At 30.4% G+C, this 24,979-nt stretch overlaps 1 protein-coding gene and 1 long non-coding RNA gene across 2 annotated transcripts in view; both read left to right on the top strand.

Moving 5' to 3' along the window:
• Positions 1–1,305: 1,305 nt before the first annotated feature.
• LOC111705536 (uncharacterized) lies at positions 1,306–5,338 on the top strand. The gene is made up of 3 exons (XR_002766034.1): positions 1,306–1,424; positions 2,590–2,665; positions 5,239–5,338. It is a non-coding gene; the product is annotated as an uncharacterized LOC111705536 (long non-coding RNA).
• Positions 5,339–17,719: 12,381 nt separating this feature from the next.
• LOC111705537 (PDZ and LIM domain protein 7) overlaps positions 17,720–24,979 on the top strand; it is a 24,325-nt gene continuing 17,065 nt past the window's right edge. Inside the window, exons 1-4 of the mRNA XM_023478120.1 lie at positions 17,720–17,869; positions 24,075–24,077; positions 24,413–24,439; positions 24,865–24,936. Coding sequence (XP_023333888.1) covers positions 17,759–17,869; positions 24,075–24,077; positions 24,413–24,439; positions 24,865–24,936 — 213 coding nt within the window. The 5' untranslated portion in view covers positions 17,720–17,758. The remainder of the gene's footprint in view (positions 17,870–24,074; positions 24,078–24,412; positions 24,440–24,864; positions 24,937–24,979) is intronic.

Below are 24,979 nucleotides of genomic sequence, written 5' to 3'. Positions count from 1 at the left end.
TAACAGCAGAAGATTTTTTCTTGTTGTTTCATTATTCGAGTCTTTGTCACAAATTCAAACTTTCTTATCCTTACATCTTTGCAACCTGATGGTGGAAACCTTTGATATTTAAAAGATTTGTTGATTTAACAGATTACATAGTTTAACATATCTTTAAGTTATAGGACATTGGGTTGCAGAGATATAGGGATTAGAAAATCAGAGTTTGTGCCAAAGAAATTGAGTCTTTGCCACAAACTCTGATTTTCTAATCCCTATATCTTATCAACCAATTGTTTAAGACCATAGATGTTTCAAATTATGAATTCTTTTATATCAAATAATCTATTTTTTATAAGTTCGAAATTTCAAAGGTTTACATCATCAGGTTTCAAAGATATAATTGGAATATTCGATTGTGTGGCGAAGACTCAGTTCCTTTAAGTCAAACCTTTTTGACCTGATCTTTCATATTTTTGTCAAAACTAAAGCTAAAAGCATGCTTTAAAAAAATTTGCCTAACAATGAAGAAATTTGTTTTTTCTAAAAGCCGAAAATTTTGCAAATACGTCACAAAATCTGTGCTGTGAGTGAATTCCATTGTCTAAGTAGATTTAAGGGATATAAAACTTTTAATTTTCTTTTTGTCTATAGTCCGCTGGTATAGTATGAGGCAAGAAAGAATTGGGGGAAAGAGGATTAAATAATTTTAATAGGATTAATTCATAGTTTTCTTAGGAAAGTATTGAAAAATAGATTAGTTTTAAGTTTAGAAAGGGAATTTGATTTTTAAAAAGAAGATTAGGATTTTTATTGTGTTTTATTCATTAGATCATAATAATGCAAAAAGTTTTTAAAAAAGTTTAGAAAATGATTTAAAGTTGCGTTAGGTTTAGTGCTTTAATCACATTAATTTCATTGGATTTGAATATTACTATAAAAGGTTCTTTATGTTTGGTATATAAAAAAAGTTACGAGGAATTTAAAGTCAAATGGAAGTTTTTTCCCCCAATTTTTTCATTTCAAAATTGTGTCAAAGTAAATATATTTGGAAAAGGGTAAATCTAAAGGAATTGTTCTCGAAAAAATCACTATATATATATATATATATAGGCTAAACTCGAATCGACTTTATAAACGAACATTTTCTAAAGTGAGTAATGAGAATGAGCTGTGTGACGAATGAGAATGAGCTGTGTGACGAATGAGAATGAGCTGTGTGACGAATGAGAATGAGCTGTGTGACGAATGTTTTTTGAAAATGTTCTCACAACTCAAACTAAAGATTAAAAAATCTTGATACCATTTGATACCAATTTTTAGTTTTCACTTATCCTTTAGCATTATTCGCGAAGGTACCCTTTTATGTCTAAAATCTTGTTGATTTATTGATTGCAATAAGGATTAAAATCTGCCTGTACACATAAACTGGAAAGAAAACACAGGTAAAGATTAAATTAAATCAAAAGAAAAAAATGTTGAAAAAGGTTTGTTTAATGTTAAATATGGAGTTTAGGGGAAAATATCAGATATTCGCCAAATTGTGCATAACCAGGGGCTTATGGTATTTTCCAGGGGGGGGGGAAATAATTGAAAATATTTCCCCCCCCCCCTAGATTTCAATACTTGAATTTTTTTCAATTTTATGCCAAAATCATGATCAGCTAGGGGGTGGAAGGTGGAACATGTGTAAGTAAGATTTCGATTATTATCAAAAAAGTGTATTTAGAGTGAAAAAGTGGCGCTTTAGGCAAAAATATTTTTGAATCTATTATCAAATATCTAGGGTGCCTAGACTAATAATTATTCCCCCATAAGCCTCCTCTGTGCATAACTTTCAATTAAAATAAAGAGATTGGAACTCTCGATGAAAAAGTGTTAATCCAAGAAAAACAGCTGACTTGTGATGTTCAATAATTTTTTGTCTAAATAGAATAATCTTAAAGGGACTGTAAGAATAATTATAAGTGACAAACCATAAAAAGAAGGCAAATCTCGATTCACAATGTACCCCTTGAAACCTTTTTATGATCTTAAATGTAGTTTTTCGAGATTTACATGTTTTTAAATCAATAATTCCTGTATTTTTTCCAAAAAAAGTCACTTTTGATATTAGACATTACTATCTTATTCTTACTTGATTAGACAAAACGTGTATCCCTGTGATTCGGTACTTTGAGTTACACTATTAACCCGCCGGATCAATATTTTTAATTGTTATTTAGAAACTTGTATCCCTGTGATTCGGTACTTGGAGTTACACTATTAACCTGCCGGATCAATATTTTTAATTGTTATTTAGAAACTTGTATCCCTGTGATTCGGTACTTGGAGTTACACTATTAACCTGCCGGATCAATATTTTTAATTGTTATTTAGAAACTTGTATCCCTGTGATTCGGTACTTGGAGTTACACTATTAACCTGCCGGATCAATATTTTTAATTGTTATTTAGAAACGTGTATCCCTGTGATTCGGTACTTGGAGTTACACTATTAACCCACCGGATCATTATTTTTAATTGTTATTTAGAAACGTGTATCCCTGTGATTCGGTACTTGGAGTTACACTATTAACCCGCCGGATCATTATTTTTAATTGTTATTTAGAAACTGTCCTGTTTGCTACGCCTGTGAAGAGTGTGGGGGGGATTTTAAGAAAACCTATACCCCAACCAAACACAAGGTAAACCAATTGAGTCTTTAACCCAATTTTTTGAGACATGCTTTATTTGTTTGTGTGCTAGGGTGCTAGGGTGCTAGGGTGCTAGGGTGCTAGGGAGGTTTGACAAAATCTGATTTATATAAAATAGATCGATCACCATGTTGATATTTTCTGACAGTTTATTTTCAGCATCTTCTTCTTTTGCTAGATTAGAACATTAAAATCTATCTGTTCCGTTATGCCTCAAATATATGTAAAACCCCAAGTTTTAATTCTAACTATGTTTCTCTGTATAATTAATAATTGATGATAAAGATATAATTGGCCTTGGATCTGAGAACTATCTAGCCTGTTTACACATCATCAATTATCGAGATTCAAGGTTTAAACAATCCTGGGTAAAAGATCGTGGAAACATCTAAAACTTCTAGAACCAGCTAGAAGAAAAGATGCACGCACCGAATACGTGAGTCAGAGAACTTTTTTCTCAAGAAAGTTCTAGAATAATTTATCAAGCAGCGCCAAAAAACAAGCGCACCAGCTTCGAGAATGTTCTAGAACAATCTATCATGGTTTACTATAAAAAGCCAGGAAAGACTCTAACTCGGGTTAGTTAGTTGGAATCTGAATTCTAGATCTTTGCTCTCAGATCCGTATTTATCGTAAAATGGCCCAGTGATTTTGAAGTGTATCTTTGAAGAAACAAATTGGAAAATCTAGGTAATAACTCATTTTATTTGTAACTATTTGTTCTGTCAATATCCATAAATATCTTTTATCTATTCACCCTAAACTGATTCATAGAGGTTGAAATCCAATAGTATTAAGTAAAGATAGATATATATATATATTTTGTAAAATCAGTTTGTTTATACTTTTATTTAAATATTAAGTTCTATATTTGTACTTATCTTATTTTTATAACTAATCATTTATATGATTAACATTGTCAAAATTTTTCCCTTGGACTGAAATACATAGCTAAACGAAAATCTCAGTGTTAATAATATATATAACGTAGCTAAGAAGGATTGGAATACTCCTGAAACGGAGAGGAACAATCTATGGTAGGATTAAAGTTACACATTTAAAAGTTCAAACCTCGAGAACTAACAATTAAATAATATATATTTGAGAACAAAAAGTGAAACATAGAAATTGGTTCATAACAAAGAAATATTAAAACTTATTCAGAAATACTTTGTCCGCCATAAAATGCGTGGCAGCATTTAATGCAGGGCTTATTGATTAAACTATTAAACAGAAATTCGAATATCTTAAGGCCTAAAATCTGTTAGAGGTTTAACCTTTGAATCCTGCATTATTTGCTTTTGGGCGAGCCAGAGCTACTGAAATCTTCTTTGTAAAATCTTTTATTCAAAAATTCATCAGAAACTATATGATTTATTGTCTTACTTCGTTTATTTATCTTAGATATTAAAAATAGTCAAATTGCGATTCATATCAGCAATTTTATAAAAGGTTGCTTATCATAAGAATAGGTATCACTTTTACATATACAGTGAGCACCAGAAAACTCTGGAATAGGAAGTCGAGTTTTAAACTCAAGTTAATACCTAAACTAGTCCAATCAGCATGCGAAACAGCAAGTAAGCAGTGTAGACAGACCAATTTCAGTTGATAAGTGATTTAATCACTTAAAACTAAAGTTATTTCCTTTCAAACAACATAAAATGCACTTCATTATTGTTATAATGTCGTCTTCCATATTCTACAGCTTTCTAAGAATCACTGTAGTAAGTCTGTGTACCCGGTACAGCTAGCTCTATCTCCTTAAAAGTCGGCCCGTTACTTATTTTTTAGTTGTATAAGGATAAATAGTTGTAATGGAAATGATGACATTTCGTAGAAAATTTGTATTACAGTCTCCTGCAGCCTGCTCATCCATTTGTATTACAGTCTCCTGCAGCCTGCTCATCCATTTGTATTACAGTCTCCTGCAGCCTGCTCATCCATTTGTGTAAAAATAGATTTTCTATAAAATTCAAGGATAATGCTAAAACAATCTAGATTATAACATATACTTGCTTTTCTTGTGAATATTACAGTGTAGGGGGGGTAAATTGTTCGCTGGGGATATATACTGGATTATGTAAATTTATCTTAATATTTTTATATACAGTGCTCGCCGCCTGCATAACTGCATCTGCATTAGGGTTGTCTCCTTACCGTTTCGGTTCTTTTCAATTCAATTTAAATATGTCTTCGAAAATTTATCATATATCTCCATGAATGTAATTTTGGTTGAAAAATTATTAAATTTTCGAATTAAATTTTACGGAAATATGAAAATCCTAGACTTCACTGTAAAAAGGGTGTAATGGACATATAGAATATAGAGGATACAAGGTTGAAACATAGTATAACATGCACATTAATTTACCATAAAACTATTACGCAGTGCATTACTGTACTATGGTACGGCACTGAACTGTAAGGTATTATTAGTGAACCTTACGAAAGTGTACTTTTATGCATGGAAAAATACTGTACGATACTGTTGAGTGCTTCTGCATGTATAGAATGCTGTACTTCTACTGTACTTAAAAAAACAAACATTTTTTTTATTTTAGACCGCCGGCGGTATTGGACAGAGGTCTAAGAAGAAAAGATGTTCTGATTGCGGTACAATAAACTTTGTTAAACAGTGAATAATTTCTTTAAGAAAATAATAAATATAAATTTAGTACAAAATTTGTCCTTGTATAAAAACAATAAAAAATAGCAACAAAAAATGGTATGACAGTGTAAAAAACTGGTTTCTCCCACAATGCCCAATCTATAATAATGCACTTAAAACCTTCATCTCAACAAAATTTTAATGAACTCAGTATGCTTCTTTTTTTGCAATAATTTGCAAGTAATTTTGTGAAATAAAACCGTAAATAAAAAAAATTTTAGTTTAATTTCTCATTGTTGATGAAACAAAGATTAAAGGGTTCTTCTGTGAATCGGTCAAAGCAGATATTTGCCTACTACAGTGGTTGGCGATTATATCAAGGCGGCTTTCGATTAGAATTTTGATTTATATCACGCAGTTTAACAGCATGGATACACATAAACATTGCAACAAAAAAAAGCTGCAATTAAAACTCTTGCAAATTTGAACAATCAAAATAAAATTTAAAAATCGTCTTCATTGTATTAATTTAATCGCTTACCACTAGGTAGTTTTTAGTTTTATTGATTTTACTTTTGTTCGGAGTGTGGAAATTATTACTGTTATGAAATGCTTGCTAATATCCCATTTTCCTTGATCATTTCCTAGCTTTAGAACCAGATATTGATAAGCTACGAGCCACTTTTTGTTCTTTGTAAGACTCTATCATTTTCTTTGTTTTCGATCATGTTTTAGTAAATAAGTGATGTTATCAAGGTTTCTGTAAAAGAATTCGTGTCTATTGTTTTATAATGATCTTGCTAATATATACAATACAGAGGCACTCAGAAAGAATGATACTTCAATGTTTAAAAAATGATATGGGAGAACATGAGAGGGCGAGAGGCATGATTGTAAGAAACAATTGACAAAATGGATTACGTCCAATCGTCTCTGAAGTCTCATCCTTTGTGGGTAACCCTTTACCTACACAACCTCACAAGTCAAACACTTTATTCCTGGTTAAATAATAATTAGAAAAATTGGGAAAATGAATTTTCAAAAATAATGATTTTCTTTTTTATATAAAGGTTGACATCATAGCTATCAAGAGTAGGGATTTTTTTAGTCAAGCTCAGAGCTGTAGTAGTTCAATTTTTTATTAGTTTACAAAATACTTTTCGTTTTGATAACGCCATATTATTTTTGAATATCTAATCTACTTATTTCTTCGAAGTCAATAACTTCAAAATCTGGAAATGTAGTTTTAAGGATTGTTAATCTATATCTAATAAATATATATATAGGTGGGTCCACTTTTACAGGAAAAATAGCTAAAATAGTAATTTAGTAATAATAAGTTACCCTGGGCAACCTTGGGTTCTCTAGCTAGTATAAATATAAATTATATTATTGGTTTGATTGTATTTTATAAACTGATTGTATTTGGGTCCTTTTGGGTGGCAGTTGAACGAAATTTGTTCATTTTCGTAAAATTTTTCGCGATTTCGATGCATTTTCGACCTCATTTTTGCGAACATTTTTCCCTTTTGCAAAATTTTCGTTAAATTTTTGTTCGATTAAAATCTAAATCTTTCCATTTCGCATCAAGAAGATTGTATTTTCGAAGGTGGAAAGTTTCGAACAAATTTCGCAAAATTTTTCGTTGGCTGAACAAAATTTTCGCGAAAGAGATTGAAAGAAAATGTGGAAATTCTAACGAATGTGTTTACTTCATCGGCTCTGAGAAGAGCTACCAAATAATATTAGGTGAGAGGAATAACTATCCAAGTTGTACACTGAGCTCCATCTGTCACACATTCAGTATAAGTTTACAATGATAATAATCAGTTTTGGTGCAAATTTTACTTTCTAGAAAGTGACTCATTTAAATCTTTAATTCAGGAAAATAATAAAGTAATGTATTGAAACTGCAGTCTTCAAAAGACATCAAAAAGATGCAGTAAATTGTTTAAAGTTTTTTAAACTTATGCAGTGGCCTCTAGCGTTGATTTTTTTAACCACAAATTAAATATCCGAGTTCAGTAACTGCAGCCTTTTTAAAAACCGGTTTTTGTAAAATTTCGTAGATTTTATCAAAATATTTTGGTACATTTGTGATAGAAACTTTTTTACATATTAATTAAATATATTCAATAATTTATTAAACTAGCATTAGATGGCGCTTCGCACCCATCTTCTAAATAATTGTGAATATGTTCTCTTTGTGTACATTGTAAAACAAAACAAAAAATAATTCGCGGATTTTCACAAAAAATTTCGTGGATTTTCAAAATTTTCAAAAATTTAATGAAGATCGAATTTTGATGGAGACAAATATTTGAAATTTTGATCATTTAGAAACCTTCCTTGGGGTCCCTAGATATCCCACAAAAAATTTGGGCCCGATCGGTTCAGCTGTTTTCACGTTTATTGGATACAAACAAACAAACAAACACCAAGACAAACAAACAAACACCAAGACAAACAAACAGACAGACAAGCCAAATTTATATATAGATGAAAACAAAGTGTAATAAATTTAAAAAGAAGAAAATGTACAACAAAATCATAGAGCAATAAAACGAAGAGGTAAAACTTAGCTAAGATGTACACAACCGACCTCCATATTAATTAATTAATAGAGTGGTCGGTTGTGTACATCACGATATGTTTACGTATCTAACACTGTTCACTTAATTCTTTAGGGTGGTCAAATGTAGATAATTAAAAATTAGTATTGATAATTAGACAGACACTTAATAAGGACTGTAAACTTCAGTAAAAGTTTGAATTTTTTTGTTCACAGAATGAGAATAGTTAAAGAGAAGAAAGAATAAAAATGTTTGAAATAAGAATGTTATTCAAGTTTTAAGCTAAAGACATGCCAATAGAAACTTAATATCTTTAACAGAACTTTCACCTAATAAATTGAAAACCTACAAAGGAATTGAGTTGTTGTTACAAATTCTGATTTTCTAACCCCTATATCTTTGTGACCCGATGTCGTAGATCTTAGATTTTTCAAACTATGGTTACGATCACTCTATATACAAGTGTACAGTGTTAGATACGTAAACATATCGTGATGTACACAATAATTGGTTGGTTGTGTACATCCGAGGTTAGCTTTACCTCTTCGTTTTATTACTCTATGAACAAAATAATAACTTTTTAAGATAAGCTTTCATACATATTTATAGTAATGAAATCTCTGGCCAGGTGCTCTTGCATGTTTCAAGAAATATAGAATTTTTATCAATTACATTATAAAATAGTTTTGGAAATCCTTCCTTTCTGTGATTAAGAGAATTTCGTTAAATTCAAAAATGCTTCCTTTTCATGTAAATGGGTTTTCACTTTTGAAATTTTTGCGAATTGCAGTTGTTCTTAAAATTTTATTTTTCTCTTCTGCTAGGTTTTTAAAGGGACAGACCGGCTATGTAAGGTAGTTAAACTGAGGATGCAGTGTTGTGGACAAATTCTTTAGGATTCATTTAAGACATAGAAAACTTTTCCACAATGTTTACCGAGCTTGAGTGCATAGTCGACGTTCAAAATCATGAGTTTGGGTCAGTACGTCTTCAGAATCGGTTTTTTAAAATTATTTATTAACGACGACGAAAAATAAAGTAAAAATAATACAGTAAACTAATTAGATGGTTAGGAACAAATTTCTCAATAAATCAATGCTAAAATCAATATATTTAATTTCTTATTTTCTATGAATTTATTCAAAGATTTCTGCAAATTCAACAAATGTCGCCTTTTCAATAATAATTCCAGAAAATCTGCAAAAAAATCTTTGGGAATAATGAGAAAATTGAACTAAAAATTGAACAAGTTTACTTATTTTCGATGATAAGATTAATTTTTATTTTCTCAACCTGTTCCTAAACAACTAATTAGTTCACTATAGAATTTTGTTTACTTTTTTTTTCGTTTTGTTTAATAATTAAAAAACAATTCTGAAAATGTATCTACCCAATAGTACGATTATGAACATCGACTTTGCGCTCAAACACAGGATTTACAGATCTGTAAAAAGTTTTTTTCAAATGAATCCTAAAGAATTTTGTCCACAACAATGCATACTCAGTACAACATACCTTACATAGCCGGTCTGTCCTTTTCCATTTGTTTGTTTTTTATACCTTTTATCCAGAGAAAAAAGTATTAGCATTAAATTGTAAACTTTTATATTGTTTAATGTAATTTTGTTCTAGACAAATATAAAAGATGAATATAATACATATATATATATATAATTATAATTATAACTGCAAGTTAAATGATACATACTATTTACATGAGTGCGCAATTGATATTTGTACTTTGACCGGAAACACCACGTGACTGCACTGCTTAAATGCACTTGCTTTAAAAATGCATTCAATATCGGGATTTGTATTTTCTGGATTATGTAATATGAGCAGATCATTTAGTTTTTTTGCACACTCTCATTGAAAAAAGTATTGATGTAAAATAAGATTTGGAAATGAAATTATATAACATAACTATCTCCAAGGACCGATTCAACAAAATATCATTATTGCTCAGAATATGTTTCAAGAAAAAATGTTTTCAGATTCCGGACAAGTTTGTCATTAATTGGATTTTAAGGATATAAAGCTATCAAGGCAAAGAACTGTTTGTATGGGTGTGCGGGGGGGGGGGCGGGAAGTAAACACCACGGAATATTGATAAAAGTCTAACATAGGAAAGCCAAGTATATGGCCACAGCTAGTTAGTTGGGTCAGCCCCATGGCCAAGCCAGGTCACAGTGCAGCACCAGCCTGGGCTTGACGGTCAACCTTGTTACATAAACATTCACATTTTTCCTGTATTTTCACATGAGCAGTTTTCAAAGATTCTTTAATTTTTCTCTTCGTCGTGAAGATTAGAAATAATTGCAAAAATTGTAAAAATATTGTTTGTTAAAACTGATTTTTTAAAGTGAAATAAAGTCAACCTTGAGAGCGTACTTTTTCAGGGCAAGATATGCAATGACAAATTTAAGCGAGAAATTGAAGTGAAATGACACATCCATTTTAGAAATAAGAATACCAAATATTTCATATGCACATAATTCAGGAATTAAAGTTATTTTTGTTGTGCTTTCATGTCAATAGAGAATGCAGTCATAGTATCCAAACAAATTATGTTCTGCGTAAAACAAATGTTGGGCCCGCCTGGGGTGAAGAAAAAACTGGAAAATGGAAATAAACAATCATATTTCTTCTAATTTATTTAGTTTAGTGTATTCTTTTCAGCTATTTTGACAAATCAATTAAAAAACATTTTCTACTCCGATTTAACCCTAAACAGGCTGAGAGGGGGGGGCGTTTGCCCCCCCCTCCTAGTTTTTTTTGCCTTAGCACTCTCATTTTTGACACTATCACCGTGAAATTTAAAGAATTTGTTGTACTTTTAAAAAAAATGTTATGCATAAGGTTGGGTATAGGACGGTAAAAAGTCCGGTCTGTGTAAATAACAAATTTAAAATTGCCCATAACTTTTTTATGACTAACGCTACAGATATAAAAACTTTACATTTGTTTGACCTTTTCTTGGCATTTTTTTCAACCCTCCCTAGCACTCAAGCTACAAAAGTTATCGATCTATTTTTTTAATGAGCTGGCCTTGTAAAATTGGGCTATTAAAATTCATTTCAAACCTATACTTATTCTCTAAGGCCTTTTTCTAGGGGGGGGGGGGGGCGTGGGACGTGTGACGCCCCACATATATATAGATTCAGACCCCCCTAGACCCTATAGGGTTAAGTGACTTTTGATGAAAAAGTGCCAAAAAACAATTTTATTTTTTTCTAAACATTGATTTAAAGAAACTATGATTGTTGTTTTAAGCGACTTTCCATTAAAAAAAGGCCACTGTAGCCAATTCACAACGGTACCCTTAAAAGCTTAATCTTTTCACTAATGTGGAAGATATTGTCGTTTTTTTTTGAAAAGGCTTTAATTCTGTTCATTTCTCCGTATTTTCTTAAGCAAGAAAGTCTTTTTTAGAGAAAGCACAACAGTGTCCGAAAGTAAAAACATGGATTTCATTTTCAGCTACAATACCTAGAAGTCGGAGATCCCACTCTATCGAACAAGGATCGATTACGTTTACGTTTACAGTCCCTTTAAAGTTAAAAAGATTACGTTTACGTTTACAGTTCCTTTAAAGTAAAAAGGATTACGTTTATGTTTATAGTCCCTTTAAAGTAATAAATATGACGTTTACCTTTACAGTACCTTTAAAGTAATAAATATTACGTTTACGTTTACAGTCCCTTTAAAGTAAAAAAGATTACGTTTACGCTTACAGTCCCTTTAAAGTAATAAATATTACGTTTACAGTTCTTTAAAGTAAAAAAGATTACGTTTACGTTTACAGTTCCTTTAAAGTAAAAAGGATTACGTTTATGTTTACAGTCCCTTTAAAGTAAAAAGGATTACGTTTATGTTTATAGTCCCTTTAAAGTAATAAATATGACGTTTACCTTTACAGTACCTTTAAAGTAATAAATATTACGCTTACGTTTACAATCCCTTTAAAGTAAAAAAGATTACGTTTACGCTTACAGTCCCTTTAAAGTAATAAATATTACGTTTACGTTTACAGTCCCTTTAAAGTAAAAAAGATTACGTTTACGTTTACAGTTCCTTTAAAGTAAAAAGGATTACGTTTATGCTTACAGTCCCTTTAAAGTAAAAAGGATTACGTTTATGTTTACAATTACAGTCCCTTTAAAGTAAAAAGATTACGTTTACAGTCCCTTTAAAGAAAAAAAGATTACGTTTACGTTTGCAGTCCCTTTAAAGTAAAAAGATTACGTTTACGTTTACAGTCCCTTTAAAGTAAAAAGGATTACGTTTATGTTTACAGTAGCTTTAAAGTAAAAAGGATTACGTTTATGTTTACAGTCTCTTTAAAGTAAAAAGGATTACGTATATGTTTACAGTCCCTTTAAAATAAAAAGGATTAAGTTTATGTTTACAGTCCCTTTAAAGTAAAAAGGATTACGTTTATGCTTACAGTCCCTTTAAAGTAAAAAGGATTACGTTTATGTCTACAATTACAGTCCCTTTAAAGTAAAAAGATTACGTTTACGTTTACAGTCCCTTTAAAGTAAAACAGATTACGTTTATGTTTACAGTCCCTTTAAAGTAAAAAAGATTAAGTTTATGTTTACAGTCCCTTTAAAGTAAAAAGATTACGTTTACGTTTACAGTCCCTTTAAAGTAAAAAAGATTACGTTTACGTTTACAGTCCCTTTAAAGTAAAAAAAATCAATTCCATTTTCGATCGAAAGATGGTACGATTTGGCGCAATATTAACGACTGATCAATACTTTACGTGATTTCACTTATCTGTTATCGTTTAAACCTCCAAGAAATTAAAAAGTTTTATCATATATTTTTATAGTATAAAATTTGATGACATTCCGTATTATGCTTGCATAAGCTTTAAAATCCACTTTCAAGCAATAACATTAAACTTTATGCATTCGCTAAATTTAAAATTCGGGAGAAATTCAATTATTTCTTTGCAAGCAAAACACTGAAACTTAAACAGAAATATTTTTTATTCAATTAATGTCTTTTTTTAAGCTTGTTGTCAGCTCAAAGCTTAATGGAGACATGTTTTAGTTTGTTAAAAAATGACATCAGATAAAATGCAAATGTTGTTATTGTTTAATTCACTTCTCAGATTAAATAACTTGAACCCAATACAGGCTGGGTGGTTTAAATATGTGTAAAGCCTAGGGGGGAAGGTATAGAGTTGGAATACATGTGCTAGAAAGGGTAGGAAAAATGCAAAAATAAGGGTAGGAAAAATGCAAAAATAAGGGTAGGAAAAATGACAAAATTAGTGTCGGAAAAAAGCCAAAATAAGGGCCGGAAGAATGCCAAAATTAGGGTCGAAAAAATGCCAAAATAAGGGTCGGAAAAATGCCAAAATAAGGGTCGAAAAAATGCCAAAATAAGGGTCGGAATCATGCAAACAAATATTCGTTTTTGTTTTTGACAAACATTAAGATGTGGCACATGTTTCTACATCCATTTTTCAAGGGCTTTTAACACAGACCGGACGTTTTACCGCTCTGTTCCCAACCATTTGCTTAATTTTTTCTTCTTTTTTTATCCTTTAAATTATTATTCCTAAAAAGTAAAAAAAATTCAAGGTGACAATTTAGAAAATGATATTGCTGACAAAAAACTAGTCCCACCCTAGCCTATCAAGTTTTAAAGAGGGTCTTTTAAACCTCAGCCATAAATTCTCTTAAACCTCAACCACAAATTATTTTAAATCTCAACCACAAATAATGTTAAACCTCAACCAAAAATTCTTTTAAACCTCTACCACAAATTATTTTAAATCTTAACTACAAATTCTATTAAATCTCAACCACAAATCTTTTTAAATCTCAATCACAAATTCTTTTAAACCTCAACCAAAAATTCTTTAAACCTCAACAACAAATTCTTTTAAACCTCTACCACAACTTCTTTAAACCGCAACCACAAATTCTTTAAACCCTCAACCACAAATTCTTTAAACCTCAACCACAATTTTTTTTAACCTCAACCACAAATTCATGTTGGCTCAAACAAAAAATGACTGTTCAATGTTCTCTTAAGTTCATCTTCCCATTTCTACCCAAAAAATTATTCGCTGATTAAATAAAAACGATTTATATAATTATGCGTAATACTGAACTAATTTAAAATCGAAACAAAAATATATAAAAACCTTAAAATATGTTAATTGAACATTTGGTGATGGTGATGGACCAGACCTCTGTAGGAGTAAAAAAAGTAGATGTTAGCTCCACATTTATTGAAAATATATTTCGGTTAATTCACAAACGATGATTATGTAAAAAAAATTCCACCCTGTGTGTAATTACAGCATATAGAAAGTTAAACCTTAAACTGGTTTTAAGAAATAAATAATTAAATATTAAGAAAAAACAACAATCAACAATTAATAAAAAATAAAGGCCATATTTTGTGAAACTCATTTTTTTTGATTTTGCTCTTAAAGGGACTGTAAAGGAAAAATGAAAGGGGGTGTAGGCTGAAAGCTAATCACTTTAGCTCTTGATCGCGACCCATGAAAGTTTTATCTGAAGTTCCTATCTCGAGAAATTGATATAAAACTGTGTTAAAATTATACGAAAGTTCATATATGTAAAATTTAGAAAATCTTAAACTTAAATCACATGACCAGAACTATCACCAATGGCAGAGCAGTATACTGGTTTCGTGTCTCCACCTGTATCACGTGACCACTTTACTGCACTACCATTGGTGGAATTTCTGGTCAAGCAATACGGACGTATAAATAATATTATGAATTAAATCTATAAAAAATAGAAATAACAAATATAAAATTAGAATTGGAGTAAATCTAAGTTACAATTAGCTTTCTCTGGGATATCATCGTTTTCAGATTGGTTGCATATTTGCTAAATTTGATCTTTTTAAACGCATTACTTTTATACAAAATGTATATATATTAATTTTCGTATAAATTTGACAAAGTTGTAAATCAGATATAACTTTCATGGGTCGCGATTGAGAGCTAAAGTGATCAGCTTTCAGCCTATACCCCCTTTTATTTTTCCTTAACAGTCCCTTTAAAGTTGAGATAGCCGAGTGTGATATATGTCACTAGTCCAACTTTTCAAGGTCAGTTCATTAAAAAAATAGACCTCTAACTTTAATGGTTAGAGGGCTAAACATTTAAAAACTATAACATGTGACACATGTTTCTATACCTTCACTTTTTAAGGCATTTTCAAATAAATAAATTTTAGATCTACAGCTGTAACAAAATTTAAGATTTCAAATATAGTCATTTGGGCTGAATTTAACTGAAGTTACGTTAATCATAATAAAATATATGTACGTTAACATATATACGTTAATATATATACGTTAATGTATGTACGTTTTTATATGTACGTTGATATATATGCGTTAATATATGTACGTTGATATATATAGGTTAATATATGTACGTTAATATATGTACGTTGATATATATACGTTGATATATGTACGTTAATATATATACGTTAATATATGTACGTTAATATATGTACGTTGATATATATACGTTGATATATGTACGTTAATATATATACGTTAATATATGTACGGTAATATATATACGTTAATATATGTACGTTGATATATATAGGTTAATATATGTACGTTAATATATGTACGTTGATATATATACGTTGATATATGTACGTTAATATATGTACGTTAATATATGTACGGTAATATATATACGTTAATATATGTACTTTAATATATATACGTTAATGTATATACGTTAATCTATGTACGTTTATGTATGTACGTTAATATATATACGTTAATATATGTACGTTAATATATATGTGTTAATGTATGTACGTTAATATATGTACGTTAATATATGTACGTTAATATATATACGTTAATGTATGTACGTTATTATATGTACGTTAATGTATGTACGTTAATGTATGTACATTGCTCCAGAAAAAGTTGCCCAAGTTAAAACTAACAAAGTCATGACATATTAACCAGACATTATATCAAACTTTGCAGTTTAGTTTTCAAACTCATTTTCAAGTTCTGTAATTTGTTTGAGAGGCTTTTTACATTTTTCCGTCTTAAAGGGAGTGACCGGCTATGTAAGGTAGTTGAACTGAGTATGCAGTGTTGTGGAAAACTTTTTTCGGATTCATTTGAGACATATAAAATTTTTTAAAGATCTGTAAATCATGAATTTGAGCGCAAATTCGACGTTCAAAACTCTTACTTTGAGGGTGGATAAGTTTTCAGAATTAGTTTTCTTAAATTATTATATAACAACGACATAAAATGTAAAAAAAATCTACAATAAACTACAGACATCAGGTAAAGGAACATGTTGAGAAAATAAAAATTAATCTTATCGTCGAAAATGTGTAATCTTGTTCAATTATTAGTTTCAATTTTCTCATTATTCTGATTTCTCATTATTCACAAAGATTTTCTGCAGATTTTCTGGAATTATTATTGAAAGACGACATTTGAAGAATTTGAAGAAATCTGCGAATAAATTCATAGAAAATAAGAAGTTCAATATAATAATGAAAACGAAATAATCGATTTTAGCATTGATTTATTGACAAATTTCTTTTGAGAAATATGTTCCCAAACATCTAATTAGATTACTGTATAATTTTTACTTTATTTTTCTTTGGCATAATTTAATAATTAAAAAAAAACTAATTCTGAAAACGTATTCAACCCAAAGTAGGAGTTTTAAACGTCAAATTTGCGCTAAAACTCATGATTTACAGATCTTTAAAAAGTTTAATATGTCTCAAATGAATCTGAAAAAAGTTTTCCACAACACTGCATACTCAGTTCAACCACCTTACATAGCCGGTCACTCCCTTTAAAACTTTCGTAAGCATATACAAGGTCACCCACAACGAATGAAATTGTAAAGACAACTTGAAACTCTTGAAATTTGCCAATATCATGGATAAACTAAGTATTCTGTCTTTTAATGACTTATTTAATAATTGGTCAAAGAGAGAAACAAATTTGAAGTTGTAGGTGATCATAATCAAATGGAAGGGGACAGTACAAATATCGTACAATCGTTTCTGAAGTCTTTTTGGTTTACCTGTACTTTTTCTTGGATATTTGCATTTGTATTTTTTTATCTAAAAATTCCTCAGGGAAGTCGAATAAAGCTACAGTAACTACAAATAAATCTGATTTTTTTTAAAAAGAACAAAATGCTTTACACAAAATCTTATTTTCTTTGCAACCCGATATAAGAATTTTAATGTTGAGTATTGTTAATCTTGAATGCTTGATCTTGATATCCAATGTGGGCACTTTAACAATTGAGGGGATTATTAATTCGATTCGATACCAGCCTATACCCTCTTTCATTTTTCGCAAGCTTCGCAAGTTTTGCTTCTTATTATTGGCAAGCTATTAACATTAGTTTGAAATACAATTGTCAAATGAACAAAGAATAAACTGATTTAATTGATGCCGTTAAGATTGATGTAGCAGTGACAGCTAGGACAACTTGTGAACACTGCATGTAAAAAATATAAGAGTGTAATTGATGTTTTATTTTTTAATAGTTTAAGGTTTAAGTTCAAGATTTTTAATCACCAACAACGTTTTTTTAAGATAGTTGGATATATAAATCTATTCAATTCAAATTTTAAAAAATGTGCTTTTTTATTAAAATCCAGGAAATAAAAAGGGAACCCTGTTTTGCCGGTTTAAAGTGTTACTATTTGCCCCGGAACAATTAGGAAACTTTTCATAGCGAAGAGTAAAAATGCGGGATAAGAATTCTCTCAAAATGGAATAAACACATAATGAAACTTTTCATAAATAAATAATGGCATCAACATGCTTCAACTGCCTAATCCAATTCTTAAAACTGTCAATAATTTATAATTTCAGATGGGTAAAGATCTTGTAACTGTTACTCTCTCAAGAGAGGACAGTAATGAGAGCTGGGGATTCAGACTTGCTGGAGGGAAGGGTACCGGTCAACCTCTCACCATCTCCCAGGTATACTCCAGATTAGCTGGAGGGAAGGGTACTGGTCAACCTCTCACCATCTCCCAGGTATACTCCAGACTAGCTGGAGGGAAGGGTACTGGTCAACCTCTCACCATCTCCCAGGTATACTCCAGACTAGCTGGAGGGAAGGGTCAACCTCTCACCATCTCCCAGGTATACTCCAGATTAGTTGGATTGATATATTCTACTCCATTTTCCTGACAAAACTGAGAAATGCACAGAGCGACAGAGTAATAAAAGTTTGTGAAGAATGGTATTCTTCTATTCTTGTATAGCTCTCCATCAAGTGTCTATAGGAGGAAGGCAAAGTTATATGAACCCAACCAAACTTTATAAAAGATAAGAATTTAAGAAGCTTTGTACAAGTGTCCCAACCATTCAACAAATGTATTTATTTATATATAACAGCTCCATCTTATGTTTACTTGTTTTTTTGACAAAGGTTGATTAATATTCACCTGTCATTTATAAAGTAGCACGTCTAATTCACAACGAAACCCTTTAAACCTTTGTATGAGATTTACTGTTTTACTATCTTTAAATTGATCACTTTTTAATTGCGGGTACAAGAGTCTGTAACCACTACCCATATAAAAAGCCTGTAACTACATAATTTCCATATTACCATTTATTTAAATTGAATCTATTTTTGAACTGCTCTAACTAAATGAAAATTTTAAAATTTTAAATTAAAATCCAAATTTCCCATGGTCCTCATTTTCAAAGATAATTATTCTGTTTGAAATATGAACAATTAATCATTCAATTTTGAATATGCAAATTTTTATAAATATCTTTAAAATATACAATGCAGTGCGCATAGTGGAAAAAAATAATTCTTTTGAGCAATTTTAATTTATACTTTGTCTATCTTTCTATACCTTGTCTATTTATCTATACCTTGTCTATCTATTTATACCTTGTCTATTTATATATACTTTGTCTATTTATCTATACCTTGTCTATCTACCTTGTCTATCTATCTATACCTTGTCTATTTATCTATACTTTGTCTATTTATCTATACTTTGTCTATCTATCTATACTTTGTCTATCTATTTATACCTTGTCTATTTATCTATACCTTGTCTATCTATTTATACCTTGTCTATTTATCTATACCTTTTCTATCTATCTATACCTTGTCTATTTATCTATACTTTGTCTATTTATCTATAATTTGTCTATTTATCTATACCTTGTCTATTTATCTATACTTTGTCTATTTATCTATACCTTGTCTATCTTTCTATACCTTGTCTATCTATCTATACTTTGTCTATCTATCTATACCTTGTCTATCTATCTATACTTTGTCTATTTATCTATACCTTGTCTATTTATCAATACCTTTTCTATCTATCTATACCTTGTCTATTTATCTATACCTTGTCTATTTATCTATACCTTTTCTATCTATCTATACCTTGTCTATTTATCTATACCTTGTCTATCTATCTATACCTTGTCTATATATCTATACCTTTTCTATCTATATATACTTTGTCTATTTATCTATACCTTGTCTATCTATCTATGCCTTGTCTATTTATCTATACTTTGTCTATTTATCTATACCTTGTCTATCTATCTATACCTTGTCTATCTATCTATGCCTTGTCTATGTATCTATACTTTGTCTATTTATCTATACCTTGTCTATCTAACTATACTTTGTCTATATATCTAAATATTTATCTAACTATCTATCTATCTAAACTATCTAACTATTTAATTACTTTAATCTAAATCTTATTTCCCGGCCTGTTATCTAAACGTTAAGCTTTCTCCTAATTAAAGAAAATAATGCGGAAATATCTTGGCAATTTATTCAGATCAAGGTTATATTAGGATACATGGAACATATCTACAGACGTTTAAAGGGACTGTCAGCGTTATTTTATGTGGCCCTCCATGCCATTAGATAGCACTATAGTTTCAATAGAAGTAAATATCTCCATTTACTGTATTGCGCCGATATCTCTTATTGGATAATGAAATAGATAGATAGATGTTACCAACATACTATTTTTATTGGTTCAGAATAGACAACAAACACATGGCTGAACCCTGATTGGATCATACGCTAATGGACTCGGCATGCAAGGGTGATAGTGATTCCCGATTTACAACAGTACCCTTGAAACCTTAATCTAAGCAAAAATAAAGTTTTTTAAAATTTTTTATTTCTGTAATTTTCTCCATTGTTTCTATTGATTCTTAAAAACGATTCACCGACAAAGGGTCAAACGACCCAGGGTCAAACGACAAAGGGTCAAACGACACAGGGTCAAACGACACAGGGTCAAACGACACTGGGTCAAACGACAAACGGTCAAAAGTGCGACAAAGGGTCAAACGACAAAAGGTCAAAATGATGAAAATATTTTTTGATTTGAATCATAGGAAACTCGCAATTTTAATCACAAAAATCCGCCAAACTTTTTTGAAGATTTAAAACTTTAGTCTGATTCTGGCTTTCATAATGGTCGGGTTGGCAATATAATTGACCATGTTGCCGCAGCGCTCGGCCCCCTAGCCTGTCCTAGCCGCAGCGCTAGGCCCAGAATGAACCTAACCTAATCCTAAATAATAATAAAAAAATACTAACTGTCAAAATAAAAAAATTTGCCCCTTTGTCGCATTTTTTGACCCTTTGTCGTTTGACCCTGTGTCGTTTGACCCTTTGTTGGGTTTTTGACCCTTTGTCGTTTGACCCTGTGTCGTTTGACCCTTCGTCGTTTGACCCTGTGTCGTTTGACCCTGGGTCGTTTGACCCTTTGTCGGTGAATCTTAAAAACAAGTCAGTGTTACTGCTCTAATGAAAATACTCCAGTACGCCGAGTCCATTAGCGCCTGATCCAATCAGGGTTCAGTCATGTGTTTGGTGTCAATTCTGAACCAATAGAAATAGTGTGGCGGTAACATCTATCTTTCTATCTAGATCATTATCCAATTAGAGTTATGAATCCTTCAATCGGCGCTAACAGTAAATAGAACTGTTTACTTCTACTGAAACTATAATGAATTGCAGTTTAAATAAACAAAACATGGATATCTAATTCATACTTGATCAGACAAAGCTTTCAAGGGTACCGTTGTAAATCGGGCATTGCCATCTACTCACTGAGTGTCACTTAAAATTACTGTTGCAGAAGTACCCGACGTTGTCCGTGCCAATCAGCCTTTATTATGTCAGTTTGTCCATAGTTCAGTTGTCCGGGGATTAATAAGTTTTGATTTTCTAATATAGGCAACCAAACTCTGATTTTCTAATGTAGGCAACCAAACTCTGATTTTCTAATGTAGGCAACCAAAGATTTTCTAATGTAGGCAACCAAATTCTGATTTTCTAATATAGGCAATCAAACTCTGATTTTCTAATGTAGGCAACCAAACTCTGATTTTCTAATATAGGCAACCAAACTCTGATTTTTTAATGTAGGCAACCAAACTCTGATTTTCTAATATAGGCAACTAAACTCTGATTTTCTAATATAGGCAACCAAACTCTGATTTTCTAATATAGGCAACGAAGTTCTGATTTTCTAATGTAGGCAACCAAACTCTGATTTTCTAATGTAGGCAACCAAACTCTGATTTTCTAATATAGGAAACCAATTTAAAGAAGTTGTGTCTTTGCCACAAACTCTGATTTCAAATCCCAATATCTTTGCAACCCAAAATTGTAGACAAAAGATATGCATTCTTTTGGATCAAATTATCTAAATTTGAAATATCAATAGTTTATACCAACAGGTTGCACAGATATAGAAATTAGAAAATTTTGAAATTAGGAAAAGAAAAGACTTAATTCCTGTGCTTTTTATACTTAAAAAAATGTCGCAGAAAATGTCTACAATGATTGTGCAGAAAATGTCTACAATGATTGTGCAGAAAATGTCTATAATGATTGTGCAGAAAATGTCTACAATGATTGTGCAGAAAATGTCTACAATGATTGTGCAGAAAATGTCTACAATGATTGTGCAGAAAATGTCTACAATGATTGTGCAGAAAATGTCTACAATGATTGTGCAGAAAATGTCTATAATGATTGTGCAGAAAATGTCTACAATGATTGTGCAGAAAATGTCTACAATGATTGTGCAGAAAATGTCTACAATGATTGTGCAGAAATGTCTACAATGATTGTGCATCTTCAAACAAAGATAACGTGTGTATAATGTCAAACTGACATAAGTTGTCAAAATGATTATTTTGTGAAAGGGGAGTATAATAAACATACAGAATGCATGCTAAACATGCATCAGAGAATTCAGGCTCCAGGGTGCGTCCAAAATAATTTACTTTAGTCTGAAATCTGGTCGGGGTGAAAATTGAAGACATTACAGGGTGAACTAGGATAATCATAACCTTTTTCTTAGAAAAAGCACATTTTTGGGAACACCCTTTATAAATTGTCTTGAGATATGCTGGGAATGACAAGTTGAAAGCATGAAACTGATATTTAATACCCTGACCCCTTTCAAACAGAGATGCCTGAATTTATCTACATTTTTACACACTATAACGGAGTATCAGTTTTAGGGGGATTATGTAGGTCATTTTTCCCGCGGGTGATAATGTTTTCTAACTGCAGTCCTGCTTTAGGTTTTGCACTTAATTAGTTTTTTGTTTTGTTTTTAAAGAAAAAAATTCCAGGAAATGTTTTATTTGATAAAATTGAGGAATTTCTAACTCTTTCTTGATTCTTTTTTTCTAAAGAAATGAAATTTTAATAAGATCAAAACTGGTACATTTGTAAAGAATTAATCAAACTGAAATTAATAATAATATTTTAATGCATTTATTAGTTAATATTTTCGAAAAAAAACCACACTGTAATGTCAGTTTGGGAAGAAGTCATCATCATTTGAGTTTTTTCGGAGACCCCAAATTTTCACCGTGAAAACCATTCTGTTTTCTGAAGGCTTCCGGTAAAGATTTTGGGGTCCGCAATGAAAAGTTTGTCTCCCTTAAGTGACTGGTAACTTCAGTAAAGATCTTGGGGTCTCGGACCAAAAGTACTGGGTCTTCAAATGAACATCTTGGGTCTCCAATGGGGGTCTCCTAGTACTCCGATGATGAAAAAATGTTTTTAATATTTCTAAATAAAAATTTTGAATTTTGAAAAATAGATGATGAATTTAAGCAAACAAGTATAAAAATTCAATATTTACATGATTTAAAAAAGCAAACTTGATAAATTCGCAATTTTTCAAGATATTTTACTTAAATTGATAAAAATAGAATTCTTGAACAAACAAGTATTGAAAAACCAAAATATACATGATTAAAAATGCAAACCATCCACAAAACATTTTTTTAATTGCAAAAGGGTTGCATGTAATCTCCAAAATGATACAGTTGCATCTACACAATTTCTCAAAATATTTATCTTTTTCTGTCCTTACTTTAATATGTATTCTCAGGTAGTTCAAATATGTTTATTCGCATTATTATCTTGCAGATATAATTTCAACAATACAGTTCTTTCAAGTTTTATTTTAATATTTTTAAAATATAGAAGAATTATTTTATTTAAAAAATTTGCCATGCATTTGAATAAAGATGAATAATATCTAACATTCATGTTTTATAACTTGCTGTTCATGTTCCATAACTTGCAGTTTATATATTCCACAACGACAAAGACAGAGATTTCCGTGTGTTTATCTCTAAAATGATGTTTAAATTGCATTAAGCTAGAATGTACGCTAGCGTAACACAGTTGACGTTTCATATATTCCTCGAAAATCTCGAGCATTCTATGCTGTTTCCAAAATGTCTTTCATATATTAATTGTTAAAATCAATTCAAGAACTGAGACCATTTGTATCCATCGATCCCATGAAGCCTTAAAAAACTATTCCTGCAAGTAGATGTATATAAGAATTGATTCTTTGCCACAAACTCAAACTTTCTAATCGTTTTAGGTTTGATATTTCAAACTTAGATTAATTGATCCAACAGAATAGAATATATAAGGTCTACGACATTGGATTTCACAGATGTAGGGATTAGAAAATTAGAGTTTGTGGCAAAGTCACCAGTTGTACACAATAGACCTCCACCATGATTACATATTTTCTATAATCTCTTTTCAATACCAATACTAGAATAGACCTCCACCATGATTACATATTTTCTATAATCTCTTTTCAATACCAATACTCAAATTTCATTGCAGAGTGTAAGTGGTAGAGTGGAATATCAAGTTGGTAACAATAAATGTGACATTTTTTAACATTTTTTAACACATATTTTTTGATTTAAAATACTTTTTAAAATACTTCTACTTCCACAATTTTGGAAGTTTAAGGATAATTTTGTAAATGTTTTATTACATTTATCTTAATTGGCTACTTTTTGATTGAACAAAATTAGGATTTTTTTGGTTGAATTTTTGTATTTATTAGTTGTAATCATTTGAATAATTTCATAATTCTTTTTTGGCTGAGGTATTTTTTATGCCCAAATTATAAAAGTAAAAAATTGTAAAAAATATTTAATTTTTTTTTGTTCTAGGTGGTCAAAGAAAGCCTCGCAGCCAAGGAAACTCAGAACAAACATTTTTTATTTTATTTGATATTTTAAATAATTTTCTTACAAAATGTTTAAAGTTAAACTTTTCAAAAGGAAAAAAAGCTTTTAACTTTTCTTTATATTTATTCATAAAATATAACTTTTCAAAGGAAAAACAAAGCTTTTATATAACTTTTCTTTATAGTTATTCATAAAATACCCTAGTTCACAAAAAACAACGTTTTTCCTCCTATATGTATTTATGTTTTTAATAATATTTTACACAAATAAAATTAATAATTTCTACAAAAAAAAAATTTAAAACAGTTTAAAATTTTTTTTTCTGATAAACGTAAATATTTTTCGGATATTTAACAAGAAATGTAGACACACTTTTAAGTTACACCCATTTATAGAGTGGCAGAAATCCACAAAAAATGTTCTGTTGAGCCCAGGTTGGGTTGACCGCAAATGATTTCCTTGTATCAGTAGCTGGAGAGGAAACTGCAAATATGACCCATCAGGAGGTAAAATATTAGAGTATTTATTTCTAGGATCCTTCCCCCCCCC

This window comes from Eurytemora carolleeae, unplaced genomic scaffold (assembly GCF_000591075.1).
Source record: "Eurytemora carolleeae unplaced genomic scaffold, Eaff_2.0 scaffold674, whole genome shotgun sequence".
NCBI lineage: Eukaryota > Metazoa > Arthropoda > Copepoda > Calanoida > Temoridae > Eurytemora > Eurytemora carolleeae.
Note: the sequence above shows the minus strand (reverse complement) of the source record. Positions and strands in the feature narration are given on the sequence as shown.